General features: G+C 41.3%; 2 protein-coding genes across 2 annotated transcripts in view; one reads left to right on the top strand and one right to left on the bottom strand.

Moving 5' to 3' along the window:
- Positions 1-6: 6 nt before the first annotated feature.
- Akirin1 (akirin 1) lies at positions 7-16,383 on the bottom strand. The gene is given in 6 exon segments (XM_004648921.2): positions 7-95; positions 1,891-1,962; positions 4,007-4,141; positions 9,139-9,165; positions 9,168-9,278; positions 16,040-16,383. Coding segments are annotated over 6 exon segments (573 nt in total). The 5' UTR covers positions 16,257-16,383; the 3' UTR covers positions 7-84.
- Positions 16,255-18,202, top strand: part of Rhbdl2 (rhomboid like 2) — a 74,118-nt gene continuing 72,170 nt past the window's right edge. Inside the window, exon 1 of the mRNA XM_023701047.1 lies at positions 16,255-16,536. Within this exon, the coding sequence (XP_023556815.1) occupies positions 16,255-16,536 (282 nt within the window). The remainder of the gene's footprint in view (positions 16,537-18,202) is intronic.

Below are 18,202 nucleotides of genomic sequence, written 5' to 3'. Positions count from 1 at the left end.
AAATGTGATATCAAACCAGTTGCAAAAAGTGTACAGCAGCCATCTCTTGAGGTCAAACCCGGTACCCAGATATGCAGGAAAGCTTCAGGATACGTCTGCAAATTAGAAATAAAATACAAAAGAGGGTAAGAATAATACAAAAATGTAGTGTCATGCTTTATCAAGTCACTAACAATAAACCTGGTCAGAGTTGTTAGCTATTTGGTTATTTATAATTTATGCTTTCAGAAACTGGTAGCTGTAAAATATTTAGATTTAAGAAATTCTCTCCTCCAAATACAGCTTCTCTTTCAGTAATGGAACACCTGTTTCTGACAAAACATAACAAAAAAGGCAGAATATAATATAAATAAAGGACCATTTATTTTTAAAGAAGAAATTTAGTTCAATCCCCATTACCACAAAAGATAAAGAAAGAAGAAATTTAAATATCAAAAGTGTACCTGGAACAGTAATGAGGAAAAGCTCAAAAGAAAGAAGTGGAAAAGATATATCTATGTATATATGCAGATAATTTGGATAATTTTACTGCTAATGTCTGCTGGTCTTTTGAAAGAAGCAGTTAATGCTTAATTTTTATCATTCTTTTTTAAAAAAATTTATTGATTGATTGATTGATTGATTGATTGTGTGGCCAGTTCAGCCCACCAGGGGGCGGGGCTGGCTGGCATGTGGTGCTGGGGGATTGAACTGCGGTCCCTGTGCTTTTGCTTAGCTTAGCTTGTTCTAAGTAGGTGCTTTAGACCACTGAGCCATCTCACCAGCCCTATTATTATTTTATTTCTTATAACTTTTTTGGTGTTTGTTTTGTTTTAAACCAATTTTGCATGGTTGTATCTAATTACCTAAACAATTAATGTGAAGATAACATCATGCAATACAGCAACCATTGTTGAATTCCTATTACTTTGTTCAGTGAAATTTTGTATCATTTCTGTTACTATTTTTCTTATTGCTATTTTTATTCTTTAAAAAATAAAATACATTAAAAAAAGAAAAAAAAAGAAATTCTCTCTTTTGGTACCAGGAATCAAACTCAGGACCTTGTGCTTGCTAGGCAGGGCTGTGCCACTGGGTTAAATCCCTAGCCCCCAGATTTAAGAAATGGTCAGTTAGCTGAAGGAATCAACTTTTTTGATTTTTTTTTTTTTTTCCTCTTCCAAGACAGGGTCTCACTATGTAGTTCAGGGTGGCCTCCAACTCATGGTGATCCTCCTGCCTCAGCCTCCCAATTGCTGGGCTTACGGACAGGAGCCACCATGCCTAGCTTCCCACTTTCATTAAGTAATGACTAGAACCAATTTCTATAGAAAATACAGGCAACCAAACAGCTGGTGCTAGTGTCAAGACTACCTTAGATTTCAATGCTGGTTAAAGCTCTAGTTATGTGACTTAGGCAAATTATTCAACCTTTCTAAGAGTTACCCTTACCTATAAAATGGCACTAATAGTTCCTCCCTCATAGTTACTATCAGGGTAATATGGTGAGGATTTAGGTATTTAGGTGAGTGCAAGGCAGCTAAGTGTTCTTTAGCTATTACTGTACTTCACAGGGGCCTTTTATTCCCAGGAGACAAGGATATCCCTTATCAAAATCATGCTCTTTGGGCTGGGGAGACAGCTCAACAGTCTAAGTGCCTGCCTGGCAAGCGCAAGGACCTGGGTTCAATCCCTGGTACATGCCATGCCAGCCCTAGAACCGTGGGCATGCTGTGTTGGTCCCAAAACTGAGCATAGTGGCACACATCTGTAATCCCAGCACTGGGGAGGCTGAGACAGGATCACCAGGAGTCCGAATTGCATAGTGAGACCTTGTATTCAATTAAGGAAAAAAAAAAATCTTGCTCTTAGAACTTAGAAAATCAAACAAACAAAAGTTGATATACTTACAGCTTGTTGGCCTTGTCCCATATCGCCCCATAATTTGATCATGTGTGAATTTCACAAAAGACTCATACTGCTCTGTGAGGGTAGAAAAACAATATATATTTATCAAAGAAATTTGTCTCTCCATCCCCAAGTTTTCTAGAACTGACCATCAGGTTCACATGTACCTTTCCGTTCTGAATTCCCTCTCTCAGACCTTCCTTTTTTGTCTGTATTTCTTTTTTTCTTTGTGGTACTGGAGATGAAACTTAGGACTTCAGACAGGCAGTTGAGCCACTGGCCATCTCCCTGGCCTGCTTTCTTTCTTTTTTCTTTTCCTCTTTTGAAATGGTCTCACTCTATAGTTCAGGATGACTTCAAACTTAGGGCAATCCTCCTGCCTCAGCTTCCTACGTGGTGGGACTACAGCCATGTGCTGCCATGCCCAGCTCAAGCTGTCCTTTTAAAGGTTACTGAGAACTGTTTATTTTACAACTCAGGTCCCTGTGCTTCCAGGGAAGCACTTTATTCTATTGGGCCATCTTCCCGGCCCCTGCTTTTTACAGTTAGCCACTGACCTGTAACAGTATTTTCCTAATAACCATCTCTCCTCTGCTGTAACTCTATTTCCTACTGAAATATACACTCACAACTACAGATCAAGAAATTGTCATATATCTCCTGGGGGACATGAAGTTTTACATTTCTTTCTTTACTGTAAATTTCAATACACACATTGAAAAACACAAACAGAAGTAGCAGGATGCCCAGAAAGTCATGAGAAACTCTGTATGATGTACTTGTGGAAGCGCTACAGAGAGGTCACTCTGGAGTTAGAAAGTCAGCGGAAAGGGAAAATGCAGTCTCACATCTGTGGAAAGGAGTGACTCAGAGCCACCTGACAGAAGAAATAAAGTATTTATTACAGAATAACTTCTTAGAATATAAAGAATCTATTAAAGGACCCAATTAATTTTATAAGGGAATCTAATTTGAAGTGACTGCCTAAAACCTCTCTCATCCCAATAACGTCCTCTTTCGCTAAACATACACTACTTTTTATTCCTAAGATCCCTTCCTTTGATAGGAGGCTCTACTTATGGGCTTCCACTAATCAAGTATCTTTGTTTTAAATACAACAGATATACAGCTACTTTCGCTTAATTCAATGAGCAGAAAGAGGTGTACTAATTGTGTTTGGACAGGATATCCCACCTGCTTCTTGTACTATGGATAACCACTAAGACGACAACAATGTACAATGCATTGATTATCGAAACTGTGCTATTATTCAGCTTTGAAACTGTCTCATTCATATTTCTCAATAAAATTAAAATTTAAAAAAATCTTTTGTTTTATTGTGAACAAGGTCTTTTTTTTTTTTTTTATTCTGAGGCATCCTACAAATCACAGGATACTGCCATATCCAAAAAGTGGGATATTGACAATACTGTATTCTAATACCTGCTGGGAGGTTAGTACCATAACCCACCTGTTTAACAGATAGCTAGCCTGAGCAGTGTACTCAATGCTTTCTTTTTTTCCAAACTATAGTTTTGGAGTCCAGGTCTCACTATGTGGCTCAGACTGCCCATGAACCCACAGTCATCATTTTGCCTCAGTCTCCCCGGCATTAGGATTATAGGTATGTGACCTTGCCTGGCTGGTTAAAGGATCTTAAAGGGAAATTGGTTATTTATATTAAGAGGACTCCTCTAATCTAATAGAATTTATTAATGTGGATTTTCACATAACCATTTTTCTGTTTCGGTTTTTCTTTAACATAAGGTCTGGCTAAGGAGTTAGCGTAGGACTGGCCTGGAACTTTTAACAACCCTCCTATCTCAACCTTCTGAATACTGGGATTATAGGCCTGTGCCAACACACTTATCCTTTTTTATGTCCTTTTTTTAAAATCAATGCTTTTATTTATGTGGAAAATGCTTATATGAAGAGCCTGCTTTATCTTTCAGAAATGCAAATGAAGAATTCTAACATCTAATATATAAATGACATGTTTATCACTACCAAAGAGTAAAATTCACAACTCAATGAGTTGTCTTGCATAACACCCTCCACTTTTCTAAATTAGTTGTTACTGAATCTTAGTAACAATAGCATAATCATTGTCTCAGCCTACCTGCTAATTTGGTATTAAGGATTTGCTCATACTCCTCTCGAATTTTATCTTCATAGTCTTTTAGGAGCCTCTCACATATTATTCCAACTTGTCGAAGGGTAAAGCTGGGCTGGTCCTTCTTCATCCAGGAGGAACCTGGCCAAAAGATAAATCTAATTTACATGACACATTCCAATTCTAAGGTTCAGGATTAATAACTTTATACCAAAGGCCCTTGAGATATATAAAAGCCAGAGTTAGGAGGAGCAACAAATATCCAAGTGTGCTACTCAATCTACATACAGAAAAACAATTCTAATGCCGTAACAATATGAAGCCCATACCCAGTGCTCATTTTACAAAGGATAAGCAAAAGCTTAAAGTTCATCTACAGGATCCAGTCTGAATCAGGAAACAGTACATTCAAAGTATGAGAGCTACTTACATCTTTGGACATCACTAGACTAGTAGCAAATCTAGTAGTAGTAGCAAATCTATGTGCCACAGCCAAGCTGACTGTTACCACTGCAAGCTCCAAAATGTTCACTGTCCCTGAGCTAGACCCACGTTTAATCACAGAAATGCAACGTAATTATAATTATCTTCAAACTTAGTAAGATGCACATTTTTATTTCATTCTGCAGCAAGGAGTCTTTTGTTTTGTAGTACTGATGACAGAACACAGACTTGCAAATGTTAGGTGAGCACTCTACCACTAAGTCACATTATAACCTCAACAATCTTTTCATTAAGCTCCACAGGCAGCATGGTAGCACATGCCAATAGCGCTGGCACTCTGGCAGGCTGAGGCAGGAAGACCCCAAGTTCATTCCTAGCATATGCCTAGTGTGGACAACTTAGCAAGACCTTCTCTCTAAATTTATAAAAGAGGAGGGGGGAAGCATACACACACTACTGATGTAATTCAGTGTGAAGGCCTTGGGTTTAAACAAAACTACAGGCAGGGGTTGGGGGTTTGATTACCGGGCCTGTCGTGCTAGGACCACCCCCATGGCATGCTGAGATAGCAATTGAGACGGGCTGTGGTGGTGTGCACCTGTTATCCCAGCTCTTGGGAGGCTGTAAGCAGGCGGATCACTATGAGTCTGATCTAGTAGTGAGACCCTGAACACCCCACAGACCATTCTCCAAAATATAAAATAAATAAAAACTAAAACTGGGGATGTAGCTCAGTGGGGACAGGGCCTGCCTGGCAAGTGTGATTCCTAGTAAAAAAAAAAAAAAAAAAAAAAAAAGGAAGAGAAAAAAAAAGAAACAAATTGCAGTTGATTCTGGTAAGTTAGTAGAGGAGTTTGAGGCTCAGGAGACTAAAGGGCTTACCCAATAAAAGTAACTTTAACAAAGTGATTAACATGTAAGGCCATTCAAATGTTAAGTTCAAGCACATTCTTAAATCCTTTTTTCTTTTTTTTTCCTTGTAGTGGTAATGAAGATTGAACCCAGGGAGTGCTAAATTATATTCTATTCCTTCATTCCAACTTTTTGTTTTCAGACAAGAACTTGCTGAGTTTCACAAGTTGATGTGGAACCTGTGACCACTGTGCCTCAACCTCCCAAGCAGCTGGGATTATAGGTAGGCATGTGCCAATGCAACTGGCTTCTTGATCCTTCTTAAATACAGGTTTAGCCAGGTATAGTGGCACACACCTGTAACCCAAGCACACCTGTAATCTCTGCACTTTTTTTTGAGACAGGGTCTCATGATATAGTTCAGGCTCATGTTGAATTCACTATGTAGGCCAACTGGGGCCTCAAACTCACAGCAATCCTCCTGCTGTAGGCTCCCAAGAGTGCTAGAAGTACAGATGTATACCCCTATACTTGGCTACAAAAAATGAATAGGCAGTCATTTTTTCTAACTGTAACATATTTTATGACTTTAAATTTTATTACCAAAATCTCAAGAAATTATTATTCAAAGGTGTATCATGTATGTGCAAGAGCAATTAGAAAGGATATGGTTCCAGAGCTAGGATCTTTGGGTTATAAGGAGACAAAACACACACACACACACACACACACACACACACACACACACACTAGTTTGGCAGTGTAGCTCAGTAGTATAATAATTGCTTAGCATGTGCAATGTCCTGAGTTTGATCCCCAGCCCTACAAATAATAATTTATTAAGCTGAGACTTACCTAACATAGAATTAACCATTTGATTCTGTTTTGTGGCAGTGGGGACTGAACACAGGGTCTCAGGCATGCTGGGCAAGCACTCTACCACTAAGCTATCCCCATAGCCCTTAAAATTAACCTTTTGTTTTCCTCTGAAATGGTCTCATATGTAGTTCAGGCTGGCCTGGAACTTGGGGTAATCCTCATGCCTCAGCTTCCCAGAATGCTGGGAGCACAGGCATACACCACCATGCCCGTCAAATTAACCTTTTTTTTTTTTTTTTTTTAATACTTCTTAGGGAAGGGAAATTAACCATTTTAAAGTGAACGGATTTGGCATATATGGTCACAAAGTTATGCAACCATACTTAGGAAGTTCCAAGACATTTTCATTACTCCAAAAACTAAAGCCCCCTACTCATTAAGCAGTTTTTCATTTCCCTTTCCCGGGCTGGAGAGATGGCTCAGTGGTCTAAGGCACCTACTTAGAACAAGCTTGGCAAAGCATCAGGGACCGCAGTTCAATCCCCCAGCACCACATGCCAGCCAGCCCCGCCCCCTGGTGGGCTGAGCTGGCCACACACACACACACACCACTCTCTCTCTCTCTCTCTCTCTCTCAAATAAATAAAAATAAAATAAAATAAAATAAATAAAAATCATTTCCCTTTCCCCTTCTATCTCAAGGCAAACACCAACTTAGGTTCTGAAAGGTAACTTTTAAAAACTAGACCACTTTGTGAGGACAAATTTCTCTACAGTTAAAGGAGGCAGAGTTCACCACTACTCCAGATGTTTAAATATGGGTTTGATGAAGATTTACAGGGATATGCCAAGGAAAGCTGGCCCAATTAGTGACTGCAGGGCCAGGCATAGTGGCTCATGATTCTAAAGCTGAGGGAAAAAAGATCAGAAGAGTTCAGCCCAGGCTACTAAGAGGCCAGCCTGATCCATGTAGTCAGACCCTGATTAAAAAAACAAGCATGAAACAGACTATGAAGATTCCCTCTAACCCTAATATTGTACTTTTGAGCACCTGCCAATGATGTTATATAGCAACACTGTCCAACAGGGAATTTTTGTTAATAACACATGTACTATAACTGCTTACACAATGCAATAGCCACATGTGGCAACTATGCATTTGAAATGTGATTACTGCATCTGAGAAACCAGAATTTTATATTTATTTGTTTTGGGTTTGAGACAGGATCTTGCTAGTAACTCAGGCAGGCCTTGGTGTCACTTATGTAGCCCAGGTTGGCCTTGAACTTAAATCGATCTTCCCGCTTCTGTATCCTAAGTGCTGCAATTACAGGCACGTGTCACCATATCTGGCAAAAACTGTAATTTTTTCTTTTATTTTTTTGGTACTCAGAATCAAGCTCAGGACCTTGCACTTGCCAGGCAGGCACTTATGCCACTGAGCTATATCCCCAGCCCAGAAACTGAAATTTTAAATGTTAATTTTAATTAATTTTTTTGCCGTAGTTAGTCTTCATATAATTACTGTACTTGTCTTCTAGAGTGTTGAAGTAGTAAGTCAGACAACACTGGCCATGCAGTTGGCCATGAAACTCCAGCACTGCAGGGTACTCTCAATGAAGACTACTAATTTGGCCATTTCAGGACAGCCAGCTTAACCTTTCTCTTTTATTTATTTATTTATTTATTTAGGCAGAACCGGGGATTGAACTCAGGCCCTTGCGCCTACTGAGCCAGCCCTTAACCTTTCTCTTATGCTTATTCTTCTTGGAAGAGGTGTAAGACTTCTTTCTTTTTCAGCACCAATACAGTGTCTCCACACAAAATGAAGGGCAGACTCTTTGCAATCAAACAAAGTGTATTCATCAGGGCTGGTGAGATGGCTCAGTGGTCTAAAGCACCTACTTAGAACAAACTCAGCAAAGCACAGGGACCGAGGTTCAATCCCCCAGCACCACATGCCAGCCAGCCCCGCCCCCTGGTGGGCTGAGCTGGCCACCCCCCCCAATACAACTAGCTATTCTCTAAAAAAATAAAAAAAATAAAATAAAAAAAAACCCAAAGTGTATTCATCTCTTACTTGCTTACCAGCAAAGATCAGCCTCTGCTGATCAGGAGGAATTCCTTCCTTATCCTGGATCTTGGCCTTTACATTTTCTATAGTATCAATGTCAAGCATCTTCCTCAAAAGGGTTTTTACAAAAATCTGTATCTTGGTGGTGGTTCTACCACAGATGGCAGATCCAAAAGGCAGTTTTAATTAATTTAAACAGCCACATATGACAAATGGACACATTGCAGTTATACAGCAGAAGCATGCTCTTACACCATGTGGGTGAAATTAAAATAAATTAATCTAAGATTTCTTCCAATATCATGACTATGGTTTAAAAATACTCATAAAGGGAAGGCAGGAGAGAAAAGAGGAAGTAAAAACAAGATGTATTATGTACATGTACCAACTCTGGTGAAATAATCATTACGTATTGCAAATGTACTAATAAAAACAAAAATAAGAGACAATAATTACAATTAAATCAAGTCTTGGGGGCCACGGAGATGGCTTAGTAGAATGGCTTAGTGCTTCCCGGGGTTGGTGAGATGGCTCAGTAGTCTAAAGCACCTACTTAGAACAAGCTTAGCAAAGCACAGACCACAGTACAATCCCCCAGCACCACATGCCAGCCAGTCCCGCCCCCTGGTGGGCTGAGCTGGCCACACACACACACACACAAAACTAACTAACTAAATAAATAAATTTAAATAAAAAGAATAAGAGCTTCCCTGGCAAGCGCAAAGGCCTGAGTTCAATCCTCAGTTCCGCCAAAAAAAAAAAAAATCTTTAAAATCAAGTCTTACTGATTCATAAAAATACATATAAAAAAGTATGTATAAGCAGTAATATAACGTACCCACTTTACTAACCTTATTAAAGGAAATCAACTACATTGGGAAATAATCATTATAAGTATCACTTACAAAAACTTAATTAAAATGGGTTTTGCACACTAAAGCATGCTTACCTGGAGAACTAGGTGCTGTGAGTGCGAGGAGTGAGGCTGGCTTTCTGAAGTGCAAGCTTCACTCTGATTGAGAACAACTTCTAAATGTCTCCACCTCTGATAACGACTGTATTCTTGCTTTATGTTCTGAAAAATTTGCTCTAATAAAAAAAGAAACAAATCTAAGCATTCACATTATTTTTCAAACTTTCTTCTGGGAGGCAAGGAAGTCCTTTTCAGTAGAGTTCAAATATTTCTTTAGTATGCAAATATCAACCTCTTCCCCTTCTCATGTTATTAATTTAAGCAAATAAACTTTTTTTTTTTTTTTTGGTGGTAGCAGGGATTGATCCCAGGGTCTTCTAGCATAAAACATTTTTTTACAGCCCCTTGCTGCCACTGTTTCAACAGCACACAGCATAAGCCAGGAATGGGGGCCTATGCATATAATCCCACAGGATATGAGGCAGAAGGATCACAGGTTCAACCCCAGCCTGGGCAACTTATTAGTACCCTGGCTGGGTGTGGTGGCACATGCCTGTAATCCTACCGCTTGGAAAACTGAAGCAGGACTGCTTGAGTTTGAGCCAGTATGGGCTACAAAGTGAGTTTGAAGCAAACCTGAACTGCAGAGCAAAACCCTAATTCAGAAAGACAAAAACCAAAAACAATTTATCAGTATCCTATCTCAAAATAAAATGGGGGGGGGGGCCTGCCCATTAGCTCAGTTTTTGTTTTGTTTTGTTTTTTGGTGGTTTTTTTTTTGGCAGAACTGGGGATTGAACTCAGGTCCTTTCGATTGCCAGGGAAGTACTTATTCCACTGAGCCCTCTCCCCAGCCCTAGCTCAGTTGTTGAAGTGCCTGCTTAAGCAATCAGGCTCAGGATTCTGTGGTTCAATCCCCAGAACCTCTTGCCTTATAAGACCTCCCCTTAAGGCATCCTGAGCTGGGGGGAAAAAAAATCCATCAAAATAAAATGAAAAAATGTTGAGATGTAACAGTGCAAAGGTCCTGGGTTCACAAAAAAAAAAAAAAAAAAACCAAAACCAAAACAAACAAAAAAACCCCAACAACCTAAAACAGCAGCTCTTCTGGTATATGCTACAGATAGTTTCCTTAATTCATTTTCTTGTAGCCATGACGACAGATCTGTTAGTACAATTCACAGTAAAAAAATTTTTTTACCCAAAAAGGAGTTATTTGTGGTCTTTTAAATTTTAACTACAATATTAAGGGAGGAAACCCTTATCACCCAAGGCAACAATGAAGTGTTTGTTCCACAGAGGACTCATAAGGTCTTTGAGGAAAATGACATAAAAAATAAAACAACAAAAAGCCCCCAACCTACTATGTCTACAACCTGGACACTGACCAGGGAAGGAGCTAAAATATACTGCTTAGAAGGGATGAGCAAGGCTTACACAAGTTTTTCTGATCTTACTAAAGGCAAAATGTACTTGGAATCAGGTTATTACTAAGACCGGGTAATTATATACCAAATTTGCTAATGCTACTAACAGTAGTCCAGGAAATGTCAATTACTAAACTACCTTGCAGCCAGGTGTGGTGGTGCACACCTGTAATCCCAACACTGGGGAGGCCAAGACAGGAAGATCATTGCGAGTTGGAGACCAGTCTGGGCTACAAAGTGAGCTCAAGGCCAGCCTGAACAGCATAGCGGAGAGACCCGGTCTCAGACAAAAAACTAACTAACTTGAAGAACATGTCTAGAGACAACAAAGAATTTGGAAGGATGTGGTTTTCAAGTTTTTCATTTTTGTGGTGTAATGATGTACTCACTCACTTTCCAGATAACATAAAGCCTCCTAATAAAAAACCAAAACCTAGAAAATTACATCATTCTCCCCCTAGGTCAAGTTATTCTAATGAGTACTTTGGTATAACCACATATTGTTAGTGATGGGAACTGTTAACTATCCCACTTTGCTGTTTACTGCCCTTTTTTTTGTCTTCTGGTGACAGGGTCTCAGTATATGTAATTTAGGCTGCCCTGGAGCTCACTTTGTAGCCCAGGTGCCACCACGCCTGGCTGCCACTTTGTTTCTGACTAGCTGTGTCACAGTAACCTTGGGAAGTCATTCAAGATCTTTAGTAATTCTTTAATATAAACATCAAGTACCTCTTAGTGAGAATCAAAATCAAAGATTAATAATGCCAAAATGAGTTGATGGTATCTTCCAAGAACTTAAAGTGGCTTCACATGTAAGTAAACTCCTTAACCTCCTCTTAGAAAGTGGAACAATGTAGTATTAGGAATGCTATAAGACTGCTTTTGAAGTTGCTATTTTTAGGTCTTTGAATTTATGAAGTCTTCATTTTAAAAATGTATTATTCCTCAAGTGCAAACTTGCCAGATCCAAACAAGGATATAAGGAATTGCAGTGACTTCAAACAAGAAAGAACAAGTAAGAGGACAATGTTCAAGAGAACAGAAGGTCTTTGATAAACCTCTGCCTCCTCCTGTATGGCAAAACGAACAAATGGAAAGATGTAACTTTGAAGTTAGTAGGACTACCAAATCCAAAAAGCTAAACATGGTATCCACAGGAGAAAAACAAGGCCACAAAAACCAGAAAATAGCATTTTTAAGAAACAAATATGAATCAGATGTAACAGTGCACTCCTGTAATCGCAAAATTTGGGAAGGAGGTAAGATCACTAAATTCATGGTCAGCCTACGATACATAGTGAGTTCAAGGCCAGCTTGCACTACATAACAAGACCCTATCTCAAAAAAACAAAAGTAGTAAATTTATTTTTTTTAATTAATTTATTTATTTATTGTGTGCGTGGGGGGGGCAGCTCAGCCCACCAGGGGGCGGGGCTGGCTGGCATGTGGTGCTGGGGGATTGAACCGTGGTCCCCGTGCTTTGCTAAGCTTGTTCTAAGTAGGTGCTTTAGACCACTGAGCCATCTCACCAGCCCGTAAATTTATTTTTAACAGTGGATAAAAATTAAATCCTTATACTTTTTTTAATTTTTATTTTAGGGAAGGGTCTACAGGATGTTCAGGGTCTCACTACTGGATTGGACTCCTCATGAGCCTGTTTACAGCCTCCCAAGAGCTGGGGGCGGGGCATGAGGCTGGTTGCAGAAGCTTTAATCCACTGAGCTATTTGGCTGGCCCAAATCCTTATATCTTATTATTTAAGATTATTCTTCCAAATTCCAGCAGGCTAGGCTCACCCATAAAATTCTACAGGTTCCCAGCATTTTCTTTTAGCAACCTAGGTGTGGTCCCTGGGTTGCTACAAACTCTTAAATGCACCATCCAATCAATGCCTTGCTAAAAAATGGCCCCAATTAATTTTAATAATTCCATTTTCCACCACAATCTAACTGCATCAGCAGAATCATAAGGGCCTGCCTGGCCAGCACAAGGTTCTGAGTTTGATCCCCAGTACCAAAAAGTATAGAAACAGTCTAGTTGCATGACACTATTTTTTTCTTTATTTGTGGGTTTTCTGCCCTTTGTCAGACATAGGGCTGTATTGTCTCAAACCCTATTGAAGACACAGCTAAACTGCTCCCCCAATCCAACTCTCAAACCATGATCAATTAATTGCTTTGCAGCTAAGCTTCATGTTTATAAAAATGTCCTTGAAGGCAATTTCATTCCATGCTGAATATCCACTCATTAAAAATTTAAGTAATCAAAGGCTTAATTTGACAAGGACATTTGACAAAAAGTGCTCTATTATACATATCTTTTTTTTTTTCCTGGAACCAGGGATTGAACTCAGGCCCTTTGCGCTTGCCAGGGAAGTATTTATTCCACTGAGCCATCTCCCCAGCCCACATATTTTTTTTTAAGAGTGAAGTTTTTTTTTTTAACCAGTTCTGAGAAATTTACAACTTTTGACACGACATGCTATAAAATGAAGTTACTGGTTATATTATACTCACTTTACCATTAGCTAACTTTATTCTTAGTGTATCAACAACATTTCCTCCCTCATTCTTTTTAACTCAGAAGACACTTTTCATTTAAGCTGAAGTACAAATATCAAAAAATCAATCATTAATACTTGATATTTCTTTCACAACAGAACCAAATTTCAGTAAGCATTAAGAAACACAGGGCTGGGCTGGTGAGATGGCTCAGTGGTCTAAAGCACCTACTTGGAACAAGCTTGGCAAAGCACAAGGACTGCAGTTCGATCCCCCAGCACCACATGCGAGCCAGCCCCACCCCCTGGTGGGCTGAGCTGGCCACACACACACACACACACACACACAATAAAGAAAGAAAGAAAGAAAGAAAGAAAGAAAGAAAGAAAGAAAGAAAGAAAAGAAACACAGTGCTGGGCTGGTGAGATGGCTCAGTGGTCTAAAGCACCTACTTAGAACAAGCTAGGCTAAGCAAAGCACAGGGACCACGGTTCAATCCCCCAGCACCACATGCCAGCCCACCCCGCCCCCTGGTGGGCTGAGCTGGCCACACACAAAATAAACAATTAAAAAAACCACAGGGCTGGGAGTGCAGTTCAATGATACAGCTTTTGCCTATCATGCATGGATTTTCTTCCCAGCACAATAACACAATATAAACAAAATAATTGAGGGAGCGACTGTCAAGCATGCCTTGGTGTTCAACCCCTGCTATCCCTCTCATGACCAAGCTAATTTGTATAATTATCGCAAATATTAGGTTCCAACATTTGAGGAGTAGTGTTTCTGGCTGGGGGGTTAGCTCCATAGCAGAGTGCAGATGGTTAGTGTTATGCACAACATTCTGGGTACCAAAAAAACAAAAACAGAATCACCCTAAAGGCTGCCATATTTAACCTCCAAATATATTAAACAATCACTTATGAAACATTGTTGCAATGTGAACTACAACAAAAATCATCTAGAGAGTAGTACTGAAGCAAAAACATGTTTACATAAAACTCATTGCTTGAGATAGCTCCCTGGCACCACTTGCCCCCAGGTCCTGGCCCTGCCCCTGGGTGCACCCGAGGCACACCCCTGTGTTTCCAGCTGCTGGGGAGGCTGAGACCCTGTACCAAATACATAAAACAAACAAACATTGATTATACTTTTTGCAACTATCTAGATAGGATCACTGTGGGTTGAGGTCATCCTGGACTATACAATGAGACTTTGTATAAAAAAATAATAAAAAAGGAATCCTCAACAAAAAGTAAATGAGGCAAGTATTAGTTCCTTTTGTGGATGTGAGACCCAAAAACATGACTATCCTCAAGTATCTGTAGGAGCAATGGAAGAAAAATAACTCCAAGTGGATCCCTATGGTTTTTTTTTTTTTTTTTAAGATGGGGTCACATTATGCTGCTCAAGCTAAAATGAATTCCTGGGGACAAGCAATCCTTTCTCAGCCTCCCCAGCAGCTGGAACCACAGGTGCGTACCACAACCAGCTGCCAGCCTTCTGCTTTTTCAGGCTCTTCACAAGAAACTTTTCGAACATCTCCAGCTCTGCACAAGGCTGTACAACATTAAATGGCTGAGCAATTTAAAGTAGAACAAAGTTCCTCATAGGACAGGTTAAGTAAAGGATTGACTATTTAAAAAATGAATTTATTGGGATTAGCAAAGAAGAGAAGGTCTGAGGGAATGAACAGAGGCAGTGTAGAGAAAACATAAAAGATCAGCCAGGTGAAACAAAACCAGTAAACTCTTTGGATTCCAGGACACAGCTGGGCCTGGTGGCGCATGCTTGTAATCCCAGCATTCAGCGGGCTGAAGCAGGAGAATCACCACAAATGTAAGGCCAGCCTGGGTTATGTAGTGAGTTGTCCAGGCCAGCCTGAACTGCATAGTGAGACTCCTGTCTAAAAAAAAAAAAAAAAAAAGAAAAGAAAAAGAAAAAAGAAAAAAAAATTACAAGATAAAGATGAGAACACAAGAATAAAGTTCAGGATACTGCCTGGTTACAGGAATCTTGGAGTGAGAACTGGAGCCTGAAATCTGCATTAGGAATATGAAGAGGAAGGAGAAAATAAAGCAAGGCACTGGGAGTTGAAAAAGAGGTGAGGGGAAAAAAATTTATTCTAAAGGGATTTCAGTTTGCTTAAGAAATAGCAAACACAAAAGAAATGACTCGCCAAAATTCATTTTTGAGAGCCTCTCATTTCTGGGAGCCCTTCAAAACTGGCGAATATTAATGCTAATGCACTTCCCCCTCCACTAGTGCAATATGATAGCTATCTACTGTCATACCAGCCCTTTTCTTGGCCGAAGTGGAATGCCTTATCGAAGAACACTGCCTGTATTACAGATAGTTGAATTCCTGCTACCAGAACCTCTGTATGTTGAAGGAATTTAAAATTCCAGCTAACGATCTACAGACTTCAAGCCTTATATGGTACAAGACAATAGCCATACAATAAAATATGGCCAATGCCTTGTAGAAATGGTCAGGCTGAAATCGGATTCTATGATTTTTTTTGCATCGGTGTTTGGTCCCTGAAGACATCTGGAAATCAGGTCGTCTTCCTACTAGCTACCTTGTAGAGCGGCATACACTCACGCCCTTTCTCAGTCACCCGCCCCCCTCAAGGCCGGGTTCGTGAGCAGAATCCAATTTTCCATGGCCCAATGGATGTGCAAGGCAGCCAGTGCAGCCGAAGCAGGAGGGGCTTCAGGGACTGTATAAGCCCCGAGAGGCCCTGGGTATTCACTTTTTTCTTGGCGCCCACCCCATCCCGGCTCTCCAGCTTCAGGAAAATCGAAAACTGACAGAGTGAGGCCACTACCCTTTCCCGGATGTCTCCCATCTCCGGAAGCAACCAGGCCCAGCGGCACCCCAGTTCCTTTTTCTCAAGGCAAAAAAGTGGCCCCTGGGTGCAATCGCTCGGCGTTCACGACCCTCTTCCACCCCCACCCTCAATGCCTCAGCCGGGCTTCCTGCCAAGCCCGCTGCAGCGCAGGTTACCCGGAGTTGGAAGGCGCCGCTCGCTGCCGGGCGGGGCGGGCTGCTGTAGAGTCGGCGGCGGGGTCTGCGTCTGAAGAGGTGGCGGCTCAGCGTCCGGGAGCCTGAGGCCCGGAGTGGGGCCGGGCAAAGGGGCGCAGCGCCGTCGCTTCGGGGAGCCGGGGCTCAGCAGCGCCGCTTCAAACTCCATGGGCCGCTTCAGTGTCGCCCCGCACGCCATGTCGCTGAGGAACCAGAGACCAGGAGCTGATGCGGAGACAACTGCGGCCCAAGCTCCGGCTCCTCAGCCCGGCTCACCAGCCAAGCCGGGTCCAATGGCGCCTCCAGCACCCGGCAGGGACGCTAACTCCGCCTCCTGTGACGTCACGGGCATCAGCCACCGCCCGGCGGGGGGGGGGAACCGGAAGAGCGCCGCTCTGGGAGGTCTGTCCTCCACCGCCCCGTCCGCAGCACCCCTGCTGAGGAAGTGGAACGATCTGGGCGGAGAACGTGGTCGCCAGGCAACCTTAGGAGGGCCCCCACCCTCGCCTCCGCCCCTCCCCGTGTCCCATCCCCCACTCCCGGCAGGCTCACGCGGGCGGCCCCTTAGGTTTTCGCACCTGCGCTGCGCGGGCGTGGGGGAGGGGAGGCCTTGGAAGGCTTGGGGTAGCCCACGAGAGTCAGGGGACTCCTGGCTCTGTAACTTGGTTCTGGGAGACTCTTGGCCATAAGATAAAAGGGCGATTCTCAGAGGTCATCACTGGCATTCCTCTGGGTCCAGGGAAATCTGCATTTAAGCATAAATGGTTACCTGAGAATAGGTATCAGTAAGACCACCATGAAATTATGGGCAAAAATTGTGGAGAGGTGTATTTGTGGATGTATAGATAAGCCACGCCTTAAGATAGATTTGTTATATAAAAAGAGGTTAAGACAAACAGAAAATAACCTGGTGACTTAAACCATCCAAGAGTGGTTCCGGAAATTCCCCAAATAGCTGATATGTTAGTCTCCCGGTTTGACTTCGCAACTCAGGCAAATTCTTCCTCAGGACTGTCTGAATTCTACAGTAGTGCCACCTGGAGTTGGAAGAATGGGTAGAACGCAGGAAGGTTCTACTTTTAAAAACTATGCCCTTGTATTTTTCTGCCACCTGGAGGAAAGCCCAGTTCCAGCGCGTTCAATAGATCATCAGATGGATCTGGGTTCCAAAAAAAGTTAAAGCTTTTTTGTAACTTCATATAAAATATTGATCGAGTCTCCGGGGATCCATCTCCAACATCTCTTTGTGATATAGTCCAGAACAGTTTAAATTTCAGATAGAGTACCCTCTTTTACTAAGCCATATGTGCGAGCACTGTGCCCAATATCTGAGTTAGAGAAGATAGGGATGCAATCTCCCTCTATTTCCAGTCCCCTCCTCCTATTCTTTTTCTTTTGTTACTTTTTTCCTGGATCTTCTTCAGTTCTCCAAATTCTTCAACGATCATGACAAGTCATGTATTTGTGCATTTATCTTTTTTTTTTTTTTTTCTTTCAAATCTTGGAATGTAAACCAGAGCCTTGTGCACACACTGTACCACTTGGCCAGCCCATGTTGTTTATTTTTAGCCCATTTGTTTTCCCAAGGACTCTAAAGGAGGTTTACAATAAGGTATAAGACTAGAAACTAAATGTTAGATGCAACCTGGGCAAGGTAGTTTATGACTGTAATCCCACGTGCAGTAGGATGGCAAGGAACTCCAGACCACCCTGGGATACACAGTGAGTTCAAGGCCAGCCTAAACTACATAGTGGGACCTTGTCTCAAAAAACAAAACAAAACAATAAAAAAAAAATGAGGTCCAAAAAATCTTAACAAAACTTAACATAATTATAATTATCTTGAAGTTAAACATGATCATAACTGAATTTGAAATTTAGTTCTAAGTTTTCTGGATTTTAGGGCAAAATAGCACAGGACATGCTGAACAGATTTTTGTCATCTGAAAGGAATCAGTTCATCAGAGGAGAAAACCATAGTTTTGCTTTTTCTTTATCACTAAGTTCTAAAGTTAGCTTCTTTCTTTTGGGACTTAGGAAAGAGTAAGTGATGTGATAAAGCAATCAAGACTATTTGAGGGGCTGGAGAGATGGCTCAGTGGTCTAGAGCACCTACTTAGAACAAGCTTAGCAAAAGCATCAGGG

Source organism: Octodon degus, unplaced genomic scaffold (assembly GCF_000260255.1).
Source record: "Octodon degus isolate 3935 unplaced genomic scaffold, OctDeg1.0 scaffold00130, whole genome shotgun sequence".
NCBI lineage: Eukaryota > Metazoa > Chordata > Mammalia > Rodentia > Octodontidae > Octodon > Octodon degus.
Note: the sequence above shows the minus strand (reverse complement) of the source record. Positions and strands in the feature narration are given on the sequence as shown.